General features: G+C 47.1%; 2 protein-coding genes across 3 annotated transcripts in view; one reads left to right on the forward strand and one right to left on the reverse strand.

Annotated features, from left to right (window-relative positions):
• Positions 1–12,801, reverse strand: part of EIF4G2 (eukaryotic translation initiation factor 4 gamma 2) — an 86,600-nt gene extending 73,799 nt beyond the window's left edge. The window contains exon 1 of the mRNA XM_068133833.2: positions 12,392–12,801. The gene's annotated coding sequence lies outside the window, so the exon portion shown is untranslated. The remainder of the gene's footprint in view (positions 1–12,391) is intronic.
• A 75-nt stretch (positions 12,802–12,876) lies between these two features.
• On the forward strand, positions 12,877–15,824 carry LOC137438622 (protein FAM200C-like). Of its 2 annotated transcripts, XM_068133834.2 has the most exons (3): positions 12,877–12,899; positions 13,354–13,448; positions 13,819–15,736. In XM_068133834.2, the coding sequence occupies exon 3, from the start codon at positions 13,820–13,822 to the stop codon at positions 15,626–15,628; it is 1,809 nt and encodes a 602-aa protein (XP_067989935.1). In that variant the 5' UTR covers positions 12,877–12,899; positions 13,354–13,448; position 13,819; the 3' UTR covers positions 15,629–15,736. The 2 variants fall into 2 exon arrangements, with proteins under 2 accessions (XP_067989935.1, XP_078623242.1); XM_078767116.1 differs by lacking the exon at positions 12,877–12,899 and having other exon boundaries at positions 12,916–13,448; positions 13,819–15,824.
• Positions 15,825–24,610: the final 8,786 nt, after the last annotated feature.

Below are 24,610 nucleotides of genomic sequence, written 5' to 3' on the forward strand. Positions count from 1 at the left end.
CACAAACACACATCCCCCCACCCCCCCCAACCCTAACACACATGCACACACACACAAACACCCGCACACCCCCCCCTACACACACACACACACACTTATTTTTCAAGATATGCAGGTTGCAAGGTCAGACATATATATGGTGGCGGCCATCTTGGATTTGACGTGGCGACCCAATTTTCAATAGCGTTCTTCCTTATGCCTAGATACACCCACGCACCAAATTAGAAGTTGGTTCTTTGCTTATTTTTCAAGATATTCCGCTCACAAAGTTCAGACATAGATATGGTGGCGGCCATCTTGGATTTTGACGTGGCGACCCAATTTTCGATAGCGTTCTTCCTTGTGCCTAGGTACACCCACACACCAAATTAGACGTTGCTACTTCGCTTATTTTTCAGGATATGCAGGTTGCAAGGTCAGACATATATATGGTGGCAGCCATCTTGGATTTTGACGTGGCGACCCAAATTTCGATAGCGTTCTTCCTTGTGCCTAGATACACCCACACACCAAATTAGAAGTTGCTACTTTGCTTATTTTTCAAGATATGCAGGTTGCAAGGTTCAGACACACATGGTGGCAGCCATCTTGGATTTTGCAGTGGCGACCCAATTTTCAATAGCTGGCGCAGGCGCAGATGGGTTGCACTGTGATGCCACTGAAAAGCGACTGAGAAAACCGCGCATGCGCAGATCGCGAACATGATTCATTTCGATTTCTATCTTTATTTAATTTCCGAAAAGACGTCTGCATTCGAAAATCGCGTGATGATGTCACGACGTAAATGCATTTCTTCATATAACTTCAGATCGGCTGGATGGATTTTGACGAAATAAACGGCATCGTGTAGGGCATTTATTTGCGCAAATTCCAAGACCAATTACGACCATGACAGCCATTTCCTTCTCGCACAGCACCAAACATTCTAATGCGTCAATCCCGCAAACCCTGCGCATGCGCAGGTGGTGCAACGAAGCACTTAAACGCTGAAAAAAATCGCGCATGCGCAAATGGTAGCGCTGGAGCGCAAGGTCACGTGTGGACGCGTACGTAATATGTGGATGGATGTTTGCACATGCGCAAATGGGCCACTGTATTTTCGTGCATTACGTACGCGCTTTGATGGGCTTACTTTCAGTGAAATACGATCGAGTTAAAAATAGACAGAATTTGAGCAAATCTGTTTCATTCGTTTGTTAATATGCCTCATCTATTGACAAATCTGCAATTATAATTTTTTTTGAAGTTCAAATGACCGCGGGAGATCGCGTTATCGTGAGCACGTTCTGGAAAGACAAAATGGTGTGTTTCTTCTTCTTTCAACAATAAAGACTTATAGCTTCGCGACCGTACATCCAATCATCTTGAAAGTTTGCACACTTGTTTCGCTTGATGAGCCACATTGCATTAAAAATTCAAGTCGATCCATGCAGTGGTTCAAGAGTTACAAGCTTTTTAAAATTTAAACTTCCATTATTTATTGCGGCCAAACCATGTGACTTATCAAAACGTCTCAACGATGAAACATCCCCCCCATGAGGAACATTTGTGTAAAGTTTCCACTCGATATCTCCACAAATTATGGAGGTGATTCCATTTCTAGTTTGAAATTTTAAAACGTCATAACTCTGAAACCACGTGTCGGATGACATCATGCTCGCTGACGTTTTTGTTCGTCATGGGTATGCGAATATGCATGCCAAGTTTGGGCTCGATCCGTTCAGCCGTTGGAGAAAAAGGGGTTTTTGTGTTTTTTCACGGAAAACAAGATGGCGGCCGAACCATGTGACGTATGACTTCGAAAAATTTTGCATTCTGAGTTTTTTTATAACTAAGCATCTGGGAAAAAAAATCCCATTTTCGGGGGAGAAAATTTTTTGTTTGACAAATTCTAACCTCAACGTTAGCATTTTTAATATACTCGATACACATGGCTTTTGTTCCCGTTGAAGAGTTCTTTAGAATGAGCCATTCCTCAAATTATTCCATTGAGGCGTTTGAGATAGAGGGGAAAAGTTGAATTTGTTTTACAAGATGGCCTATGACGTCATCATTAGCATTAAAAAATTCTAGGAGCCGAGACGATCATTTGATGAAAATTTCCTGTCAATCCGACCAGCGGTTGCTGAGAACATTAATTATGAAGTTTTCGGAGGTGCAAAATAGGGCGGAAGAATAATAATAAGAAAAACTCTAGCAGTAATAATAGGTTACTCTCTATTTCATGGAGAGTAAACCTAATAATAAATATATATATATATATTGTTATGGTTTTTAGAACCTTCACTTTGTAAAATAATAATTCTTGTAAATATCCCCCTTTGTAACTGTCGCACCCTAGTTAGGTCATATTGCAACATGGAGGACACCATAGATTCATCTTTAGTTATTTCATTAGTATGTGTTTCAGTTAAGGATCTGTTTCCAATAGTTGAATCTGTTGTATTAATCAAATAAGATAGCCCCCTTCAATTATCCCCAATCATCTCTCTCTCTTCAAAGTGCCAGTAGCTGCATTGCAGAATTCGCTGCCCTTTTGGTTTGTTTGCTGGCCCCAAGCCACCATTACGCACGCGGTCAGAGTGGGAGGAAAAGGGAGGAGCGGCCAGGAACACAGGCATGGCCCCATCGACGCATCATGAGGGGAGGTACGAGTGAACCCTTGTGATCAATCCGGGCCGAGGCGTGTTCACGGGTAGGCGGAGCAAAGCGGACACGGCTTAATACGCGAAGCTTCCAATAAAAGCGCGAACGCAAAGCCTATAGAGAGAGAGGAGAGAGAGAGGAGAGAGAGGAGAGAGAGAGAGGAGAGAGAGGGGAGAGAGAGGAGAGAGAGGAGAGAGAGGAGAGAGAGAGGAGAGAGAGGAGAGAGAGAGAGAGAGAGAGAGAGAGAGAGAGAGAGAGAGAGAGAGAGAGAGAGACACAGCAGATGAACACGACGAGTCATAAGGCAGGAGAGTGGGTCCGGTGACAATACATTCGCATTGTCCGACCGCGTGAAACCGATACACGCTGCTGCCGCCGGGTTTCGCCTCAAGCCCGGAGCGCGACCTGGAGCGGACCTCGACGCTGTGCCATCTGCCCGGACCTTCCTGCCTTGCCATCTGCTTGGACCTTCTCCCCCTTCCAGCCATTCCTTCCTGCCATTCCATATTCGTGCAAGTCTGTCTGTATTGTCCAGGGGCGTGTTATATAAGAGTGTAAGGTTGCCCTATGTCCTTTTATTTCCTTTCCTTGTATATTCCCTTCTTTCGTTTCCTCTTTTAGATAGTAATAAATCATATTTGTTCTTCCTATACCCTTCTTATTCTTTGCTTCCTCTCGTCCGATCGTCTTAGCCTTTTCTCCATTGAATATCGGTGGCACAATAGGAACCGCTCAGGATCGGGTTAGTCTTTTTGCTAACGGCTGGGATTGCTAAACCGCTCGGCAATTACCATCACATCCGTGGTTCGAGCAGGGACTCATCTCCCTGCTTTGCGGAGATTGGTGAAGGTATTTGGGAAATCTTTGACCAATCACCCTGGCCAATCTCATCCTGCAAAGGAGCGGGATAGTTTCAGGACCGGAGATGGCCAGCTTAAGACAAGGGGATTGACCCCCCCCCCCCCCCGCTAACGGGAGTGCCGTGCTTCGAGAACCGCAACAATATATTGTTGCGGTTTTGAGAACCCACACAGGTAACATTAACGGTTAAAGGTTGCACCCCATAGATAGGCCACAAGCAACACGTAGGTCACCTTAGGACATTAGTTATTTCATAATGTGTTTAGGATAAGGCCATATCCAATAGTTGCGTCTGCGTTGTGTAAAACAAATAAGAGTAGGCCCCGTTCGTCCATTTTGCAGCCTCCCTTCAATAGACGCCATTAAGCGCTATCCAGTCTGTACTCCATCACCCCTCCCAGTTTGTTAAACTTTGGCTGCCAGCAGCATTTGCTGCTCTTGCTCGCTCAAACCAGCCCAAAAGCCATGAGGTAAGGCCCGAAAAGGGGGCGGAGCGCAAGGGTGGGGGTGTGGCCACGTCAAGCAGCCATCAAGGCGGAGCCGGTAAGCCCTAACCAGCCAATCGGGGATGAGGCGACATCGCCTGACAGGGTGAGGCTGGACATTCCAAAGGGTTCGCTGGGCATGGCAATATAACCCTTCCCGCGAGGCCCCCACCTCAGAGAGTTTTGAGTTGAGGCTTGGTTCGTGTGCAGAGTTACGAGAGGGAGAGACGCGCGGTGACAAGCCTTCATTGATTACACTTTACAAAGGGCTGGCGCGCGGCACGATTGCAGAGGACTGCAGCGTGCAGAAGGACGTTGGTGAAAGGCGCTTGGTAACACCATCGGGGAAGTGGCGCGTCGCTCATAGCAATACCGGGAGCACGTGTAAAGGCGCCGGTACAAGTATTACGTGCGCCACATAATCACCAACCGACCTTTCCCCGATATATAATTGTCCGTTTCGTGCCTACACCACGCGGAGAGCTGCCTGCCGTCTTCCACCATCTGCATGGTACGAGTCGGGGACCGGACGAGCTGTGGACCCTTGGACCCTCAACCCGACCATCTACAAACCCCGTGTGAGTGAGCCCGAGAGTGAGTGAGTGTGAGTGTGAACGGGCCCGTGTCCAGGGATAAGTATAATGACTGCCCTGTGTACCTGCTCCTTCCTCTTCCGTGTACATTCTCTTCTTCTTTTCCTCTTCTAATTGTACAAAGTGTAAATAAATTCCCTGTTCTTCCTGGTTTCCTCTCAATTCGACCGTATCAGTCTTTTCCTCAATTGGGAAAGCGTGGCACGATTGACAACCGCTCAAATCGGGTTTAGTACCTGTTAACGGCCCGAATCGCTGCTCGCTTCGCTCGGCGTGCCCACTAACGCCACGGTTCGGGTGGGGTTATTTCCTTGCTTCGCGGTCGGTGTTAGTACTTGGGTGAAAACGAATGAATGATCGTTTTAAGGCCATTTTTCCCCGCTAGAGCGGGGGTTAGCCAATAGGTAATAGGACTAAGGTAATACTTAACTTAGGTAATAGGACAAATTCGACCAACAACCCTATTTAACACCGACCGGAAGGAACGTGATAGCCTCGGGATCGCGTCGGTCAGATAAAGGACAAGGGGATTAATCCCCCCTTGATAAGGGAAAGGCCGACGTTGGAGATCCGCAAATTACAATAGCTCGGCCTATTTCCGGAAAAGTTCTTCATCAGAAAAGATGCACATCAACTCCAAGCATACGAGGCTTTAAACATCTATACTGTACTATAAAAGTGAACCTGCACATTTATTTATATATACTTCCAATATATATATATATATATATATATATATATTAGGGTGGTGCTCAAAATAATTTTTTTTAAATATTTACTGGGACATGGCTTTATGTTGTTCCTTTTGTTCCAAAATGAAAAGACACCAAATATGAAAGCAATCTGATTTTATTTAGGGGTGCCACATCAGCCTTCAAACTAAAGGTGTCTACAAAACTTTTCTATATATGGATCGAAAGCAAAACCAGAAGTTTGTTTTATGAAAATCCACCCTCCACTCACTTTCTTTGTATTCCAGCAAACACAAGTTACAATAGCTGCACAAATAGCACTATATTGCTATGAAAACTCAAATTCAATGATAACAATCCAAATGTTCAGTTCATAAAATGAAGAGACACCATATCACATAATATTAAAAAACCCAAATATAATGAGAAATGTAACTCCTATTTCTGGGCCTGTTTCACCACTGTTGCCTTCTTGGCATCGGGGTACATCTTCCTGTGAGCAGCAACAACCTGGAGCAGAGCTTGCTTTTGCTCTTCATCCTTTGTAAGGAGCTTATTGTAATCTTGTATCAATGCGACACCCCTTTCTGCCCTGTCGTTCACCACGACTAAGCCACTGGCGGCTTTCTTCGCTTCCTGAAAGCTGGTTTCTTGCTCCCATGAACCAGGATCCTTATCCATTCAATCAGTTGGGGTCCCTAGGATGCTGAAGAAATGCTTGGTGTGTTTTGTTATGAGGCCAGCGATTGACAGGGCGGTTCCTCGTTTGATAGCTGGTCTCTTTGGAGAGGGGTTTTCACCGTCATTTTTCAATGCTTCAATCATATTGATCTTGCTTTCTTTGTCAATTCTGGTGTCAAAGAATGCAAATGCCACTAGTACTGGGCTCATGTACCACGTGTGGCGGCCAAGTGCCTTCAAGGCTGCCTGAGCCATCTTCTGATTGATTTGTTCAAACTTTTCCAACTTCTTGAAGAGGTTAATGTCATTCAGGGGAGCCTCAATAGCTTGTGGAGCCCGAAACCAAGCCTGTACATACACAAGGCAGACAAAAATGTTTAAGGCTCGGAGTTCTCTCGCCTCTCGAAGTGTCAAGTGGAACTCTGACCGAAACATGAACACCTGTAGTGAATATAGTGCTTTTGCCATCCATCTGGCTCTGTGCATTGCTCCTGGAGCCATGATCCGGATTCCACGAGGTGGGATTCCTCCCATGTAGATGACAGTCAGTTCTAGGAGTTCACGATAATCATCTCGTGGCTGCTGATCTTTCAAACACACAAGAACGTTTTTGCTTCCAACACAGTGTCTACAGATCCCATTGAAGCCTTCCTCTCTGAGAATTGATCGTGAAGAAACTTCCTGTCCTCGGGGTTGGTGATTATGGCCTCCGAATCTGCATGCCTAAGATCAAACGCCTTCTCCAAGGAGGCCTTGAAGGATGCTTCCTTTTTCTCTTGGGTCGCACCACCCCACTTTGCACCTTTTTGGAGGCTCCTCCATTCTTCATATAGCCTCTCCAAACGATGGATGCAGTGCTGCTTCGTCGTTGTTGTAGGTAGGTGAGCTTTTTCCCAGAACTTCACAACCTCTTCAATGGTGAGGGTTGCACTCTCCCGGGCAGTGCGATTCTCCTTCTTCAGGTGATGGAAAAACAGGACAAGAGTGATGCACAGTCGGGAGCTTGGCACCTTTGATGGCATCTCCAGAAGTGGACCCAATGAGATACACATTATCCTGAGCCCGAGTTGTCAATGAAACACTGGTACTAGCACATGCCATATCTGCAAAATAAGCAAGAATGTGGGTAAAATCCTGTTAATTCTTACTCCACAGGGTCACTCTCTACAAAAGAGCCACAGTCAATAAGTTAGGCCTACATATTACACACTAAAAAAGCGTACCCTTGACCCCAGGAACCTGTACAAAACATGCATGAAAATTGCCCAGATAGTGATCATAGGAAGTCTCAAAACTGTATGTATAATATATTGTATATATATATAAAATGTATAATGTGTATTTATGTATATTTATTATTTAATGTATATTTACTATATATTTATTTTTAATATTATATTTAATGTATATATATAATTATGTATTTATTTTGTGTATATACAGCCCAAAAAATGGGAATTCCTATTTTTGCATGGGGGAAAATTCATCACTGATGTGGCACCCCTAAATATTATTGGATTCCATTCAAATTTGGTGTGGTTTCCTTTGACACCAAAAGGAACAAAAATAGACCATGTCCCGGAGAAAGTCTGCATTTTGCTTTTTTGAAGCCCACCCTAATATATATATATATATATATATATATATATAGAAACAAATCTAATCAAATTTTGCATGTTGCCACCTAGAGGGCGAGGGCAGCGCATCCAGAGGGCGAGGGCAGCGCATCCAGAGGGCGAGGGCAGCGCATCCAGAGGGCGAGGGCAGCGCATCCAGAGGGCGAGGGCAGCGCATCCAGAGGGCGAGGGCAGCGCATCCAGAGGGCGAGGGCAGCGCATCCAGAGGGCGAGGGCAGCGCATCCAGAGGGCGAGGGCAGCGCATCCAGAGGGCGAGGGCAGCGCATCCAGAGGGCGAGGGCAGCGCATCCAGAGGGCGAGGGCAGCGCATCCAGAGGGCGAGGGCAGCGCATCCAGAGGGCGAGGGCAGCGCATCCAGAGGGCGAGGGCAGCGCATCCAGAGGGCGAGGGCAGCGCATCCAGAGGGCGAGGGCAGCGCATCCAGAGGGCGGTGTCAATGTTATAAATATGTACAAGCCGCACACACAAGCGTGGCCATAACCTGCCCTACCCCTACATAAATAAACACCCTGCGGTTTAAATTGGGGACTTTAGTGATCACACTGAATGGGGACATAGGGAAAATGATGTGGCCAGAGAACATCTAACCGACTGGGCATCGACAACCAATCTCAGCTTACGGTGTGGCCCAAAGCAGCCAAAGACCTGCCAATCGGGATGGTGGCAGACCAGAGCAAACCCTGACCTCAGCTTCCTGACAAAGGATGGAAGAGGGCTACCCATGATGGAATCGAGAAGAGTTCTTGCTCCTTTCCCAAAAAGCAAACATCGCCCCACTGTCGACCACATTGGTAGTGAGATTCTGCTGGTGTACTGCATGCCAAAACCACGGTGGGACTTCCGGAAAGTGGATTGGACCTTTCACCAAAGCAGCTGAATCTAACATCGGGGATATACCACCTCTCCCACCTAAATATGCAGAATTTGTGCACCTCCTCTCTGCTGCCACAGATACCATACCGTGTGACTTCCTCAGGGCCTACACACCTTGCTGGACATCAGAGACTGAAAGGCTCCTAAAGGAACAAAACTGGAAACCCAGACGTCGCACAGGCACCAATTGAGGCTTTCGACAACGTCTGAAGTGCTGGAAGGAGTTGGTGGAATCGATAGACTTCACCTACAACAGTTGCAAGGCACAGGGATTGCTGAGGAGACGTTGCCACAGAAAATACTACTGCTGCCATCCCAAGAGTCTCCCCCAATTCAATTGCATCTCACATCCTCCAGAACTCAAAGGCACTGATGTAAAGAGGGACTATCCTGCAACCTCCACCAAAAGGCCATTGAGTCGCCACCTGTTGGCCCCATATATAGAGACATTGATGCTGGACTGTCAGCAATTGATGCTGGACAGCAAAGCCACAGAGGCAGACAAAATTTTCCCCAAATTCCATAAAACCACCCCTGAGAAGTCGTACATGGATGACCGCCCTTTTTACTGCAGTCCATGAAACAGGGCAAATTCCTGCAGCCCAGAAGAAGGCTAATGTTATTTCCATCCTAAAAACTGGCTAAGCCAGCAAACCTGCCTGGCAATTACCACCCTATAGCCCTGCCATCAGTGACGGGAAAGCTGATTGAGAGGGCCCTACCATCCCATTTAACACCCACCCTGGAGACCTTCCTACCTGATGAGCAGGAGGGGGGATGTGGCCCAGCTGCAGTACCTGTGATCAGGTTCTTAAGCTCTCCACCATCAGAGGCCTGCTTCAAGAGAAAACAAAATATGGCAACAGCCTCAGTGGACCTGTCGTTGGCCTATTACACAGTGTGGTGCCAGGGGCTCCTTCACAAAGTCTTAAAAGTCTTCCTTTGTCAGACGCCAATCAGACTACTGTTGGTATTCCTTAGCGACCGAAAGATCCACATTAACCTCAATGGCAAAACCAGCCATATTCGAACACCAAACGATGGTCTCTCTCAAGGATCTGTTCTAGCCCCTGCCCTCTTTAACCTCTGTCAGCGACTGCCAATGACAACCTCCTCCACACCCCAAACTCACAATGATGGCATTGCACTCGTACCGGAGGGCCCCAACATAAAATATGTCGGGGACCTACTCACCCGAGATCTGGGCACACTGGAGGAGCCTCGCACAAATGGAAGCTCTGTCGAAACCCCAACAAAGCAGCTGTTTGCACCCACCATTGTGATAATCGTACAGCAAATGCAGAAGAGGTAGATGTGACATTCTGCAGTATGAAAATTGAAAATGTTCCTTATACCAAACACCATGGGGTTACGTTTGACTGGACCCTGACCTGCAAAGATGCAAGGTCAGGGCACGTGTAAACCTAGTTCGGAAAATCGTGGGGAGCCGGTGCCAACACCTTACGCACAGCAACTCTTTCCCTCATATAGACGACTGCAGAGTATTGCGTGCCAGTTCGGTCGGCGAGTGCCCATATGAAGGCCATCGACATTGTTAAATGACGCAATGAGAACAGTGTCTGGAACTCTCAAGTCAACAAAGAGCTCCGTCATGATGTGGCATCAGACCTCTGTCCTATTCTCTGCAACATTGCTCTTCCAGCCATCCAGAGGGTTGTGCTGTCATCCAGATACTTCAGCCACATTTTGGCTACCGAAATTCCAGCCCAGCACCTTCTCGATGAAGATCCACGCTTTCGCCTCAATTCACGAAAAACACCAAGGAACCACACCGAGCTCTTTACCGGTGCCCAAAGCAAAACAGACTTGTGCAGCACCACCTGGGAGGCTGCCACAGCTCCTAACATTGCACATAATCCAACCACTGCTCCACCCAGTTTCACACTCCCACGTAAGCAATGAACAGCCCTCAACAAGGTCCACACTGGACAGCCATTGTGGTAGCATCCCACATCAATGGAGGATGAGGCCGGACGTGCTCCGATTGTCCAGACAATGGAGCACATCATGTGGAGGTAGACTTTTAGCTCCCCACCAACCCACCCCTGGGGCAGCCACATGGCTGCAGAACCTGGACATTAAACTTTAGCACACCCCATATTGGCCATATGTAAGAAAGAAAGAAAAGAAATAATTAATAATAAATATGATTTAGGCATCCATTCTAAAAAAAAAGAAAAGAAAAAAAAGTCTATTCCAAGTATATACAAGGGAGAATTCAGAATTTTAAACCTCATTCACAAAGACCATTCATGGGGTTCTATTTGAATAAAGTTTCTGCTTCTGAAATACAAAGTTATATTTTCTCTTCGTGAAACTTTGGAACCCATGTGTTGGACTGCAAGCATTGTCACTGGATTTATCCCATCCTTTCATGTGCAGTATATGGCTGTGGGTTTGGTCATTGCCGAGTGGAAGTGGGTGTGGGTGGCTGTGCCGCTGATGCAGTGCCCCTGTAGGTTAGGGTAGGCATTTGTAATTTGTTTAGAGTGCCGGTGATAGCTCGCCTACTGTTTGTGAACACCGTGGCATCTGCCCATCAACTTATGCCAGCAGACGGGACGTCCAGTATAACATCCAACCGAGGGATGGCACATACTGATGAATCACCCTGCCTGCGACATGGCAGTTTACCAGGAAGGTAGTGCACAGTTGGGTCAAGATTCAAACAAAGACAGGACGGCTCGGAGGTGAATGCTCAACTCAAGACCACCCTGTCAGCCATGGTCACTGGAGTCGACATCTGCTTAACCAAGCTGTACAAATAAAAGTCGATACATCACTTCCATCGCACATAGACATCCTCGAATAACCTTCATATACTTCCATACATGAAGACCGTTACATCTACAACAATCGGACCAACAAACAGTTTGACTGGTCCAGTCCGGTGTAAATTCAGTAGGGACGTGCAACGGTAAAGCACTAGACTTGACGTCACAGAAAGGATAACAAATGTCAGCAAACTGTTATCACAAACTCTTTACGGGGTTAGGGGTCATTCTTGGTGACGATGCACATTGTCGGTTTAAAAAAATATGTAAACCTCCATTTTATGAACGGTTTTTTTTTTAAATCTCCATTTTATGAACAGATTTTTTAAATTTTGAAATCTCCCTCATATAAACGGATTTTTTTAAATCTCCATTTTAAGAACTGATTTTAATTTTTTTTTTTACCTCCATTTTATGAAGATTTTTTAGTTTGAAATCTCCCTCATATAAACGGATTTTTATATATTTTTTTATCTCCATTTATGACCGGATTTTTTTTTTAAAATAAAACATTTGGTTTTGGGTGATTTCAACATGGATATTTAAATAACTATGCAAAGTAGCACTGTACATGACAAATACTGCAGTAACTTCGTCAGGTAACGCTATAAGTATAATGACGTCATAATAGAACCCTAAGAACGCAAACAGTTATTATATATATATATATATATATATATATATATATATATATATACAACAAAAACGTTTACGGAATTCCAATAGTAATAGGTTTAAATCACGTAAAACTTAAGCAAATGGCACACGGGAGTTCACCATATGAAGGGGACGATGAATGGGGATGTGGGGGTATTAAAAAGGGACCACGTCGGCCCCGAAAGGGTCCCGAGGAGCCGATACTCTTGAAATGACGCGAGATGAGGTTAATCGGAGAGGCGAGGCCGAGGCCCGCCATGCCTCCCGCCGGGCGCCATGTTGTGCCGATCGTCGGTTACTTAATACTTAATGGAAGCGTTTTCATTCACAATTAGCACGACCGTAGCGAGAGGCTCCACTACACGGGATGAGCAGGCTCCGAGGGAGGCCTAGACAGAGGGGGGCACCGCGATAGGACACCGGGACCGGGCGAGCCGGGCTCCTTCCCTCCGCCGCCTTTGTTCTCTCACCTGCTGCCCGACGACGCCTCAGTCGCGGTCACCCCTCAGCGAGACGATCTTTGTCGCACGTACAGACGAGAAAAAGAGGACAGCGCTCTGAAACTAACGACAGCACCCAAATTCAGGGTTCTTGTTCAACCGCCGTCACCTCGAGCCGCTTTACCTACGTCACCAGACAGTGCAGCAAGGCCGGCATTGCCTGCTGCTCTGAAGAGAGGCGGCGCAGTGACGTCGTATATATGCACGCTGTGATGTCACTTGCAGAAGGAAGGGTGCACCCGGCTTGGGTCGCGGCTTCCTCTTCTTCATTTAAATCACGGTCACGTGCTGCTAATAACTATACGTGGCGACTATTTCAAATTTCTTCTGGACGTGACGGCGGTTCACGCATTTTATAGTTATTGTATACTAGCAGAAGTACCCGGCGTTGCCGGGCGGAGGAGGGGGGGAGGAGGGGAGGGGCGGGAGAAGGAGGAGAGGAGGAAGGAGAGGAAGGAGATTCATATATAATATGCTGGTGGGTGATGCCGATCAGGAAGAAGGAGCCGAACAACCAACTTCGTACACTTCCGGAATTTTGATTTATTTTTTGTTCAAATGTCTAGTGCCGTGGTTCTTAACCTGGGTTCGACCGAACCCCAGGTGTTCAGTGAGCCAGTCTCAGGGGTTCGGCGGAGGTCCTCCGAAACGCATTGAAATTTGTTTTTTTTGTTTTTAAGTTTTGTACAATTTTGAATCTATGTGTAATTACGCTTATTATTAATATTATTATTATTTTGCTATGTATGTTACGAACGAATGGAAATGTTATTTGTAATTGTATTCCCATCCCATTCATGGTTTCTCTGGTCTGTGTTTAAGATAAGTTGTTTCACACTGACTGTAGTAAGTTGAATCAATGAGCAACTTGCTAATTATTCTGTTGATGGTGCTTACTTGCTTACTTGCTTACTGGATTTTGGACTTTGCAGGTGTTCGGAAATTCCAGTGAATAGCCTCGATTAGCTTGCCGTGTGCCGTGCGTCATTGGTAGCGCCTTACTTTGGAGTTACTGATTATTTGAAAGGTAAGTTGGAAATGTTTGTGCATATGCAGGGCGTGTTCAGAGTTATATTAAAGTCAAAAGTTGATGGTGATTATAAAATATGATTGAATTACTCAGAAAATTAGATGGAGGTCATATAACTCCTTTGGTCGCAATTCAAAACTAACAATTCGCAGTTTTCTATGTAATATTATAATGGGATTTGAGGTGACATAGAGTTGAGTAGATAATAAATCCCGTCATCGTAACTATAAGTTGTGTTTTCTTCGTTAAAATTTCTCAGGTTTCAGAGGGGTACTGATTATATTTAAGCACGTTCCTTTTTTAATTTTTGTCATATAATTAATTGCCCAAACTCAATTAAGATCAGTTTGTTACTTTTTTTTTGCAGTATGTCGAGCAAAAAAAGGAAGTGGTCGGAGGATTACGTGCGGTACGGGTTCACGTGTTTGACGGAATGGGATGGAGGTCAGCGTCCTCAATGCATGCTTTGCAATGTCAAGGTGAGCAACTCCAGCCTAGCACCAGCAAAACTACGGGAACACTTCAAAAAACTGCACGGCGAGGGGCAGTACAAAGACGCAACGCTGGATGAATTCAAATTGAAGAGAGTCCGATTCGACGCAAGTGCTACCTTGCCCACTCTCGGCTTCATTCCAATTGACAAACCGATCCTCACCGCATCATATGAAGTTGCGTACCTGATCGCAAAGCAGGGCAAACTGCACACCGTTGGCGAGACACTCATCAAACCAGCTGCGTTGAAGATGGCCAACATCATGCTGGGAAAAGCTGCTGAAAACAAGTTGTCTCTCATTCCACTCTCAAATGACACCATCAGATGCAGAATCGACGACATGAGCGACGACATCCTCGCCCAGGTAGTTGCACATTTAGTCGCGAGCCCGACGAAATTCATCCTTCATCTCGACGAGACCACGGACGTTTCGAATTTGAGTCAGCTCATCTTATTTGTGGGTTATGTCAAAGGAGACAAGATCAAGGAAGACTTTCTGTTCTGCAAGCCTCTCACAACAACAACGAAGGCAGCTGATGTGAAGAAGCTTGTGGACGACTTCTTCAGAAGCAACGGCCTCTCGTGGAACATGGTGTCTGCAGTTTGCTCGGACGGAGCTCCAGCCATGCTGGGATGCAACTCCGGTTTTGGAGCGCTGGTGAAGGCCGATGCACCACACATCATCGTCACGCACTGCGTCCTGCACAGACACGTGCTGGCATCAAAAACCCTGCCTCCAAAACTGGCCAATGTTCTGAAAATCGTCGTTGAAACTGTGATTTACGTGCGAAGGCATGCTCTGAATCATCGCATCTTCAAAGAGCTGTGCAATGAAATCGGCTCTGAATTCGAAGTCCTTCTCTACCACTCTAACGTTCGATGGTTATCACGAGGGAAGGTAGTGAGCCGTGTTTTTGCCTTGCGTGTAGAATTAGCCCTGTTTTTGCGAGAACACCAGCATTGCCATGCAACGCACTTCCAAGAGTCAGAGTTCATCCTCACCTTGGCGTACTCGGATGACATCTTCGACACACTCCATCATCTCAATTACCAGATGCAGGGCGGTGGAGTGAATGTCATCGAATCTGAAGAAAAGCTGAGCGCTTTCCGAAAGAAGTTACCGTTGTGGAGGTGGCGAACAGAGAACGACAACTTCGTGAACTTTTCGCTACTGGACGAGTGCGTGGGCGGGATCGAAGATGAGTCTGAATTTGGAGGCACTGCTGTACCAGGGGAGCTGAAGCAAGCAATTGCCACGCACTTGGATGAGTTGGGAAAGTCATTCGACGGCTACTTCCCCGACCAAGAGAAATACCCAGCATGGGTGCGGCAGCCGTTTACTTTCGACGTTGCAACGGCAGATGTCAATGACCAATACCTCGACAACCTCATCGAACTTCAGCAGAGCCAGACTCAACAACAACTCTTCGGCACAACAACGCTCTCAACGTTTTGGTGCCGCCAAATGGAAGGGTATCCTCACATCGCTAAAATTGCCCTTGAGATCCTCACGCCGTTCGTTACAACGTATCTCTGCGAGCATGCGTTTTTGAAACTGATGGACATTAAAACAAAGAAAAGGAGCAGGCTTGCATGCGAAAATGATTTGAGGGTGGCCCTTGCCAAAACAAAACCACGCATTTCCCAGATCGCCTCCCGAAAAGAAGAACAGAAAACGCATTAAGATGCAATTCTTCTTAATTTTTTGGTCAAATTTGAGGGGTACCGCGAGTGTTCGGTGGGTTTCGTTAGGGTTCAGCACCTTTAAAAAGGTTAAGAACCACTGGTCTGGTGATTGATTTGTATTTATTTATGCTAATGTGTACTTGTATATAACTGTCATTAATTAAATAAGGCTTAGGTACTATCGAGCGATTTTTTAAATAAAAAAAAACTCCAAAAAAATGTTCTTTTTTTTCATAAAGTTCTTTTTTATTTTTGATTTTGCCTAAAACACTCCCAGGCACTCACTGATGAATCTCTGAAAATTTGACGAAGATCTGTTCAGCCATCTCTGAGAAAAATGGCGACACACACACACACAGACAGCATCTCTCTTATATCATAGATTTGTATATTATTGTATATTATTATTATATTTTTTAGAGTTATTGTATATTTGTATTAAAGCCTTTCACTCAGTTGGTGGGCGTTAAAGACCCCACTGTATCCTTCGCAATTGAGAGTACGCGAGCTTTCTCCGGCATCCTGAACAAATTACAAATCCCTGCCATGTTAACGACTTCCAGGGAGATAGCACACCGCCCAGCATAACCCTGAGCCAATAAACTGTTTCCGGCAGAACCGATGCTCTGTAACAGGGTATAATACAGAGTAACAAACAGAGAGCAGAGATCGCACCAATAGTCCAGTTTATTGTGTAATTTCTTTGTTTTTTTTTTGGAGATTTGCAAACCTATACATTTTTTGAAACGAGGGAGTATAACCAACTAGAAAACCAATGTTTCCATTTTCCTGGAAGTATGTGTGGCGGCCATCTTGGATTTTCAAAAACGAGTACACTCGCTCACTACGGGAGAGGCAAGGAGGGTCGTTCCTCTTTGGGGTATATAGATTACAGTCGATCTATGGTCGGGTCTCAAGAACATTGGGTGTGTGTTAATTTACAACGTTTCTTGTGGAGAGAACGCCGAGTCATTTAAGCATTCGAGCAAGCACTCCATTCAAAACCGTTAAGGACCGGCAGGCTTGCTTGGCTGCTTGGTAAAAGAGCACAACCTGGACTTCCTCCCTTTCAGTTTCGTGTTAAACAGCAGGAGCGAGTTTCAAAAGTCCGCTACGAAAAACGCCACTTTAGCAGCAGAAGTGTCATGTTATTAACCCAACCCTCGTAGGGTATATAGAGTACCATAGATCTTCGCTCAGTTCTGTAAGTAAAACTTACCTCACAGTTGTCTGGAACCTCCAAATTTCGTGTTATAAACAGCATTAGCGATTGTTTAAAAAGCTAATCATACATGTTTGTGGTTTATAATATTTTTACTTAGGTAAGCAAATAGCATGATAAGCTATTTATATTCATTGACTCAACATTTGTTCAAGGAGGAAACACCCCTTGGGGAGGTGGGATATTATTGGTATTGATATTGTTTTGTAATAACATTGACAATATGCGATTATCATTAATTTTGTTATTAAAAGCGTCTTTGGAAAAACGCCACGATAAATCTTCTTTGGAAATTAGCCACAATAAAGCTTATTTAACATTGATATACACCTCAACGTGCAACCCCATTGACGGCAATGGCGGGCAAACTCGCTCGGAGGGAGAAAACCCCCTTGGGGAGGGGGGCAAATGAATGCGCTACAACCTTCATTGTGTAACCCTTCATCATCCTCTCAAGTTTGGTTGAGATTGGATAAGTAACGACAGAATGTATTGGCGTCAAAAATTAATCAGACAGACAGACACAAATGGCGTATTTTAGTATGATGATGATGATGGCCACCCGCAAAGGTATTTTCTCAATATTTCAGTTTCTAAGCCACCTATGGGTCTTGATTATAATGGCTAAACCTACATTTTCAGGGCAATTAATCCAATGGTACCAAGTGCAATGTTTCCTTTGACAACAGAGCAAATTATTTTGTTAATTTTTATTATCCGGTGCTCGAGAAGCGAAAAGCAGGGTTAAGCATTCAGTTGCGTACGTGTGCCGTGTGCCGTACGTGTCTGTATTTAAAAAATTCTTTTTCTCGGTAACCGTTGGTCCGATTGACACGAAATTTTACCATAGAAGCACCTCCGCCTGTATAATTTTTTATTCATAATTATGACGTCATAGGTCACGTGGTACGGACGCCATCTTGGAAAAAAGTTACACCTCTATATCTCCCAAACCACTCAATGGAAAAAATTTCAACGTGGCTCATTGTCAAGTACTCACCATGGGGAATAAGATATGTTGATGTTGATCTCATTGGTGCCTTAATTATAACGTCATAATTTGACAAGTGCAACGCTTGATCTGATCAGTATGAATAAAACAAAAATTCCTCTGCAACTGTTAGTCCGATGGACACGAAATTTTCAGAATATGTGCAGCTCCTCATGTATAATTTTTTAATGATAATTATAACGTCATAGGTCACGTGGTACAGACGCCATCTTGGAAAAACCGAAAAATGTTGCACCTCTATTTCTCCAAAACCCCTGCATGGAAAAAATTGAAACATGACATTGTAAAGAACTCCCTCCATATGGGGAATAGGTGTTGTTAACGATGACGTCATTGGTGCCATAATTATGACGTCATCATTCGACAGAGACGCTTAGTCTGATCAGTTTGAAATGTATAGGGCGTGATCTATGCGACAATTATATTAGGAATATAAATTTATGATGTCATCGCTCACGTGGTCTGGCAGCCATATTGGATCAAAGGAAAAAAATGTTCAAAAGCAGAAGAGTTGGCTCAAACAAGTTGACTGCGCAGGGTAAGTATTCTATGAATATCATCTCGTGTTAATTTAGTTTTTAACTCACTTGGAACAAATTTCAGGGGACCTTATGCGATGGCGCATTGGCCGTCCCTCCGTCAGTCCATCCGTAAACACTTGCAACTTCTTCTTCGAAACCGCTGAAGGGATTGTGACCAAACTTGGCACAAATGATATTTGTTGTGTTGTGACTAAAGTTTGTTCACAGCATTAAAAAAAATCGGAGGCTAAGGGGGTTTACCGGGGTCAAAGTTGATCCAAGCTTGACCCCCCATAATAGGTATTTGCTTTTTCCCCTGAAACTACACACACTATTTCGATGAAACTTGACCACAACCTTCACCACCGGTGATGTACCGAAGTATGTTCATGGCACTAAAAATATCGAAGTCTATAGGGGTCTACAGAAGGTCAAAGTGGGTCCAGGTTTGATCTCCCCAAAATAGCTTTTTGCTTTTTTTATGAAACTACACACACAATTTCGATGAAACTTGACCACAACCTTCACCACCCTTGATGTACCAATGTTTGTTTACGGCGTTAAAAAAAATCTGCCCCTTTAGGGGACTAAGGGGGGGTTGCCCCCCCAAAATAGGTATTTGCTTTCTTCTCAGAAACTACACACACAATTTCGATGAAACTTGACCACAACCTTAATCATCCATGATGGAGCAATGTTTGTTCAAGGCAATAGAAAAATTAGGGTCGAGGAGGTATATGAGGTTGGGGGTTACCAGTATATGAGGTTACCAGCATTTAGTCTCTATCGTTCTGAGCGTGACGGGCGAATGGGAGGAGGAGTTGCACTTTATGTTCGAGATGATATCCACTTCCGACAAGTGTTCAACGATCTTGTCCCAACATATCTTGAAATTCTTTGGATTAAACTGAGATCGTCATGTCATCTACAGTGCGTCTGATGAGGAACGTCAGGTGTTGTATATGCTCCGCCACGATCTCCCCCACCATCAGGAGACAACAGACCACATCATTGAGATGGTTGACCTGATCAATTCAACGGAGGAGGCGGCAGTATTCATTATGGGGGATTTTAGTGACCTCCACACCGATGTTATTGAGCAGCATGACCTGCTGTCACAGTTAGTTGTAACACCGACACGAGGCAATGCAGTACTTGACATGATTTTGACAAAATTTCAAGAACTATATATACTGAACCAGTAATATGTGCTCCAATTGCATCATGTGATCACTGTGTTGTTATAGCCCGACCGTATGACTCTATTCAACCTCTGAAATCGACCAGGTCTAAACTAAGACCTTTTCGGGAATCATCTATTCTGAAAATCTCAGGCCCTGTTACAAAGATATTTAACAAATGCTTACAGAATGGTAACTTCCCTGTTAAGTGGAAATGTGCTCCAGTATGTGCAATTCCTAAGACTACTTATGTTACTGAATTTGATCAGCTACTCCCTATCTCAATTACCTGTGTTTTACTTGTGGTGGTTGATAGTTTTCTTGCTGACTGGTTGATGGTCGATTTTAAACCTCATATTGATCCTGCACAGTTTGGAAACATGAAAGGAAGTTCTATCAACCACTATTTAGTCCATATGCTGGATGTTATACATCGAAATATTGCCCAACGAGGTCATTATGCGAATATTTGCACTTTCGACTTTATCAAGTCCTCGACCTGGTCAATTTTTTTAATTTTTTTTTAAAAATACTGAATCGAGGCTCGTGAAAGAGCTGACAACCGCGAGGGAAAGACAGCACAGGGGGACCACGACGGAAAGACAGCACAGGGGGACCGCGAGGGAAAGACAGCACAGGGGGACCGCGAGGGAAAGACAGCACAGGGGGACCGCGAGGGAAAGACAGCACAGGGGGACCGCGAGGGAAAGACAGCACAGTGGGACCGCGAGGGAAAGACAGCACAGTGGGACCGCGAGGGAAAGACAGCACAGAGGGACCGCGAGGGAAAGACAGCACAGAGGGACCGCGAGGGAAAGACAGCACAGAGGGACCGCGAGGGAAAGACAGCACAGAGGGACCGCAAGGGAAAGACAGCACAGTGGGACCACGAGGCAAAGACAGCACAGTGGGACCACGAGGGAAAGACAGCACAGTGGGACCACGAGTGAAAGACAGCACAGTGGGAACCCCAGGGGGAAGACAGCACAGGGGGACCACGAGGGAAAGACAGCACAGAGGGACCATGAGGGAAAGACAGCACAGGGGGGCCGCGAGGGAAAGACAGCACAGGGGGGCCGCGAGGGAAAGACAGCACAGTGGGACCGCGAGGGAAAGACAGCACAGGGGGACCGCGAGGGAAAGACAGCACAGGGGGACCACGAGGGAAAGACAGCACAGAGGGACTGCAAGGGAAAGACAGCACAGAGGGACCGTGAGGGAAAGACAGCACAGTGGGACCACGAGGGAAAGACAGCACAGTGGGACCGCGAGGGAAAGACAGCACAGTGGGACCGCGAGGGAAAGACAGCACAGTGGGACCGCGAGGGAAAGACAGCACAGGGGGACCACGAGGGAAAGACAGCACAGAGGGTCCACGAGGGAAAGACAGCACAGGGGGACCACGAGGGAAAGACAGCACAGTGGGACCGCGAGGGAAAGACAGCACAGGGGGACCGCGAGGGAAAGACAGCACAGTGGGACCGCGAGGGAAAGACAGCACAGGGGGACTGCGAGGGAAAGACAGCACAGGGGGACCGCGAGGGAAAAACAGCACAGAGGGACCACGAGGGAAAGACAGCACAGGGGGACCATGAGGGAAAGACAGCACAGGGGGACCACGAGGGAAAGACAGCACAGGGGACCACGAGGGAAACACAGCACAGCGGGACCGCGAGGGAAAGACAGCACAGAGGGACCGCGAGGGAAAGACAGCACAGAGGGACCATGAGGGAAAGACAGCACAGAGGGACCACGAGGGAAAGACAGCACAGGGGGACCGTGAGGGAAAGACAGCACAGTGGGACCGCGAGGGAAAGACAGCACAGAGGGACCGCGAGGGAAAGACAGCACAGAGGGACCGCGAGGGAAAGACAGCACAGAGGGACCACGAGGGAAAGACAGCACAGTGGGACCGTGAGGGAAAGACAGCACAGGGGGACCACGAGGGAAAGACAGCACAGAGGGACCACGAGGGAAAGACAGCACAGAGGGACCACGAGGGAAAGACAGCACAGTGGGACCGCGAGGGAAAGACAGCACAGTGGGACCATGAGGGAAAGACAGCACAGTGGGACCATGAGGGAAAGACAGCACAGAGGGACCACGAGGGAAAGACAGCACAGGGGGCCCACGAGGGAAAGGCATCACAGAGGGACCGCGAGGGAAAGACAGCACAGAGGGACCGTGAGGGAAAGACAGTACAGTGGGACCACGAGGGAAAGACAGCACAGTGGGACCACGAGGGAAAGACAGCACAGAGGGACCGCGAGGGAAAGACAGCACAGTGGGACCACGAGGGAAAGACAGCACAGAGGGACCATGAGGGAAAGACAGCACAGAGGGACCGCGAGGGAAAGACAGCACAGAGGGACCGTGAGGGAAAGACAGCACAGAGGGACCGCGAGGGAAAGACAGCACAGAGGGACCGTGAGGGAAAGACAGCACAGAGGGACCGCGAGGGAAAGACAGCACAGTGGGACTGCGAGGGAAAGACAGCACAGAGGGACCACAAGGGAAAGACAGCACAGGGGGACCGCGAGGGAAAGACAGCACAGTGGGACCACGAGGGAAAGACAGCACAGTGGGACCACGAGGGAAAGACAGCACAGTGGGACCGCGAGGGAAAGACAGCACAGTGGGACCGCGAGGGAAAGACAGCACAGTGGGACCGCGAGGGAAAGATAGCACAGGGGGACCACGAGGGAAAGACAGCACAGTGGGACCGCGAGGGAAAGACAGCACAGGGGGACCACGAGAGAAAGACAGCACAGGGGGACCGCGAGGGAAAGACAGCACAGTGGGACCGTGAGGGAAAGACAGCACAGGGGGACCACGAGGGAAAGACAGCACAGTGGGACCATGAGGGAAAGACAGCACAGGGGGACCACGAGGGAAAGACAGCACAGTGGGACCGCGAGGGAAAGACAGCACAGTGGGACCACGAGGGAAAGACAGCACAGTGGGACCGCGAGGGAAAGACAGCACAGTGGGACCATGAGGGAAAGACAGCACAGTGGGACCACGAGGGAAAGACAGCACAGTGGGACCGCGAGGGAAAGACAGCACAGTGGGACCATGAGGGAAAGACAGCACAGGGGGACCACGAGGGAAAGACAGCACAGAGGGACCACGAGGGAAAGACAGCACAGAGGAACCGTGAGGGAAAGACAGCACAGTGGGACCGCGAGGGAAAGACAGCACAGTAGGACCACGAGGGAAAGACAACACAGGGGGACCACGAGGGAAAGACGGCACAGTGGGACCGCGAGGGAAAGACAGCACAGGGGGACCACGAGGGAAAGACAGCACAGTGGGACTGCGAGGGAAAGACAGCACAGGGGGACCACGAGGGAAAGACAGCACAGGGGGACCACGAGGGAAAGATAGCACAGTGGGACCACGAGGGAAAGACAGCATAGTGGGACCGTGAGGGAAAGACAGCACAGGGGGACCACGAGGGAAAGACAGCACAGTGTGACTGCGAGGGAAAGACAGCACAGGGGGACCACGAGGGAAAGACAGCACAGTGGGACCGCGAGGGAAAGACAGCACAGTGGGACCACGAGGGAAAGACAGCACAGTGGGACCGTGAGGGAAAGACAGCACAGTGGGACCACGAGGGAAAGACAGCACAGGGGGACCACGAGGGAAAGACAGCACAGAGGGACCACGAGGGAAAGACAGCACAGAGGGACCGCGAGGGAAAGACAGCACAGTGGGACCACGAGGGAAAGACAGCACAGGGGGACCACGAGGGAAAGACAGCACAGAGGGACCACGAGGGAAAGACAGCACAGAGGGACCGCGAGGGAAAGACAGCACAGAGGGACCACGAGGGAAAGGTCATCGCAATCACTCCAAGGTCATCGAAAAGCTCATTCAGCTTGGGATTGATGCTTCCATTCTACCTGCAGTGTGCAGTTTCCTTTCCGATCGTTCCCAGGTGATTCGTTATCAAGGGAAGACATCGGATTATTTGTGTCTCTCCTGCGGAGTTCTACAAGGGACGAAACTAGGACCAATTTTGTTCCTTGTTCTGGTGAATGACGCGGCTGTAACAACAGAACATCGTTGGGAATATGTGGATGATTTGAGCTGGTTGAGGTTGAAGTGTTGAACAGGACTGAGCAAAGTTCGATGCAAGCCCATGTTGATGCACTTGGTGATTGGTGTTGCCTCAATGATGTTCGGCCGAAGCCGGAGAAATGGAAGATTATGGAAATATCTTTTCTTCAGAATGTCCCATCCCAATTAAACATTGTCATTGATAACATCCCTCTGCAAAGAGTTCAATCGTTCACTCTCCTTGGTGTTATAATCCAATCTGATCTGAAGTGGAATAGTCCAATCCAGCAGATGGTATCTCATGCTGCTCGACGACACTTGTTTTTTTTTTGGTTTTTTTGGGGGATACAGAATCAAGGCTCGTTTAAGAGCCAACACATTGAACATGAAAACATGCACAGACACATAACACATACAATGAAAGGAGTGGGGGACAAGAGGGGGAGAAGAGAGGGAAGCACACAAGCACAACAACAGCAGAGAACAGGGACGTCGGTAGATTTGTGGAAGGGGGAGGGCTGGGGGAGGAGGGAGGAGTATACAGTATAAAGCAAATGACCACTACGAGGAATTTCAGGAAAGAAAATTGGGATTTAAAGAGTTGGAGTTAGGGTGTTTTAACGGGGGTAGAAGAGATCAAGGTTTTGGATGGGGGAAGATAAGAGATGGTGGTGAACAGCTGTTTTAAAGACCTGGAGGGAGGAGTGGGATTGAAGAGAGTGAGGGAGTTTATTCCAGAGGTGGGAGTAAAGAGGAATGAAGGAGTGAAGGTGAGCAGAGAGTCCTGATTTTGGCAGTTTAACCAAAACAGGGATGCTGGCAGATCTTGTGCATCATGCAGGAATATTTGGGGGACAGAGCACGGACAGAAACAGGGGGATTTAGGCCGGAGAGGAGTCGGTGGAAGACAGAAGGACCACCTCCCTGCCTGCAGTGAGAGGGAGAGAGGCCCTCAGAATCAGCTTCATTGCGGGAGATT

This window comes from Myxine glutinosa, chromosome 13 (assembly GCF_964187855.1).
Source record: "Myxine glutinosa chromosome 13, kmMyxGlut1.1, whole genome shotgun sequence".
NCBI classification, from domain to species: Eukaryota; Metazoa; Chordata; class Myxini; order Myxiniformes; family Myxinidae; genus Myxine; species Myxine glutinosa.

Excerpts from the sequence above, each read along its gene's own strand:
- LOC137438622 (XM_068133834.2), top strand. The coding sequence starts at position 13,820 with ATGTCGAGCAAAAAAAGGAAGTGGTCGGAGGATTACGTGCGGTACGGG.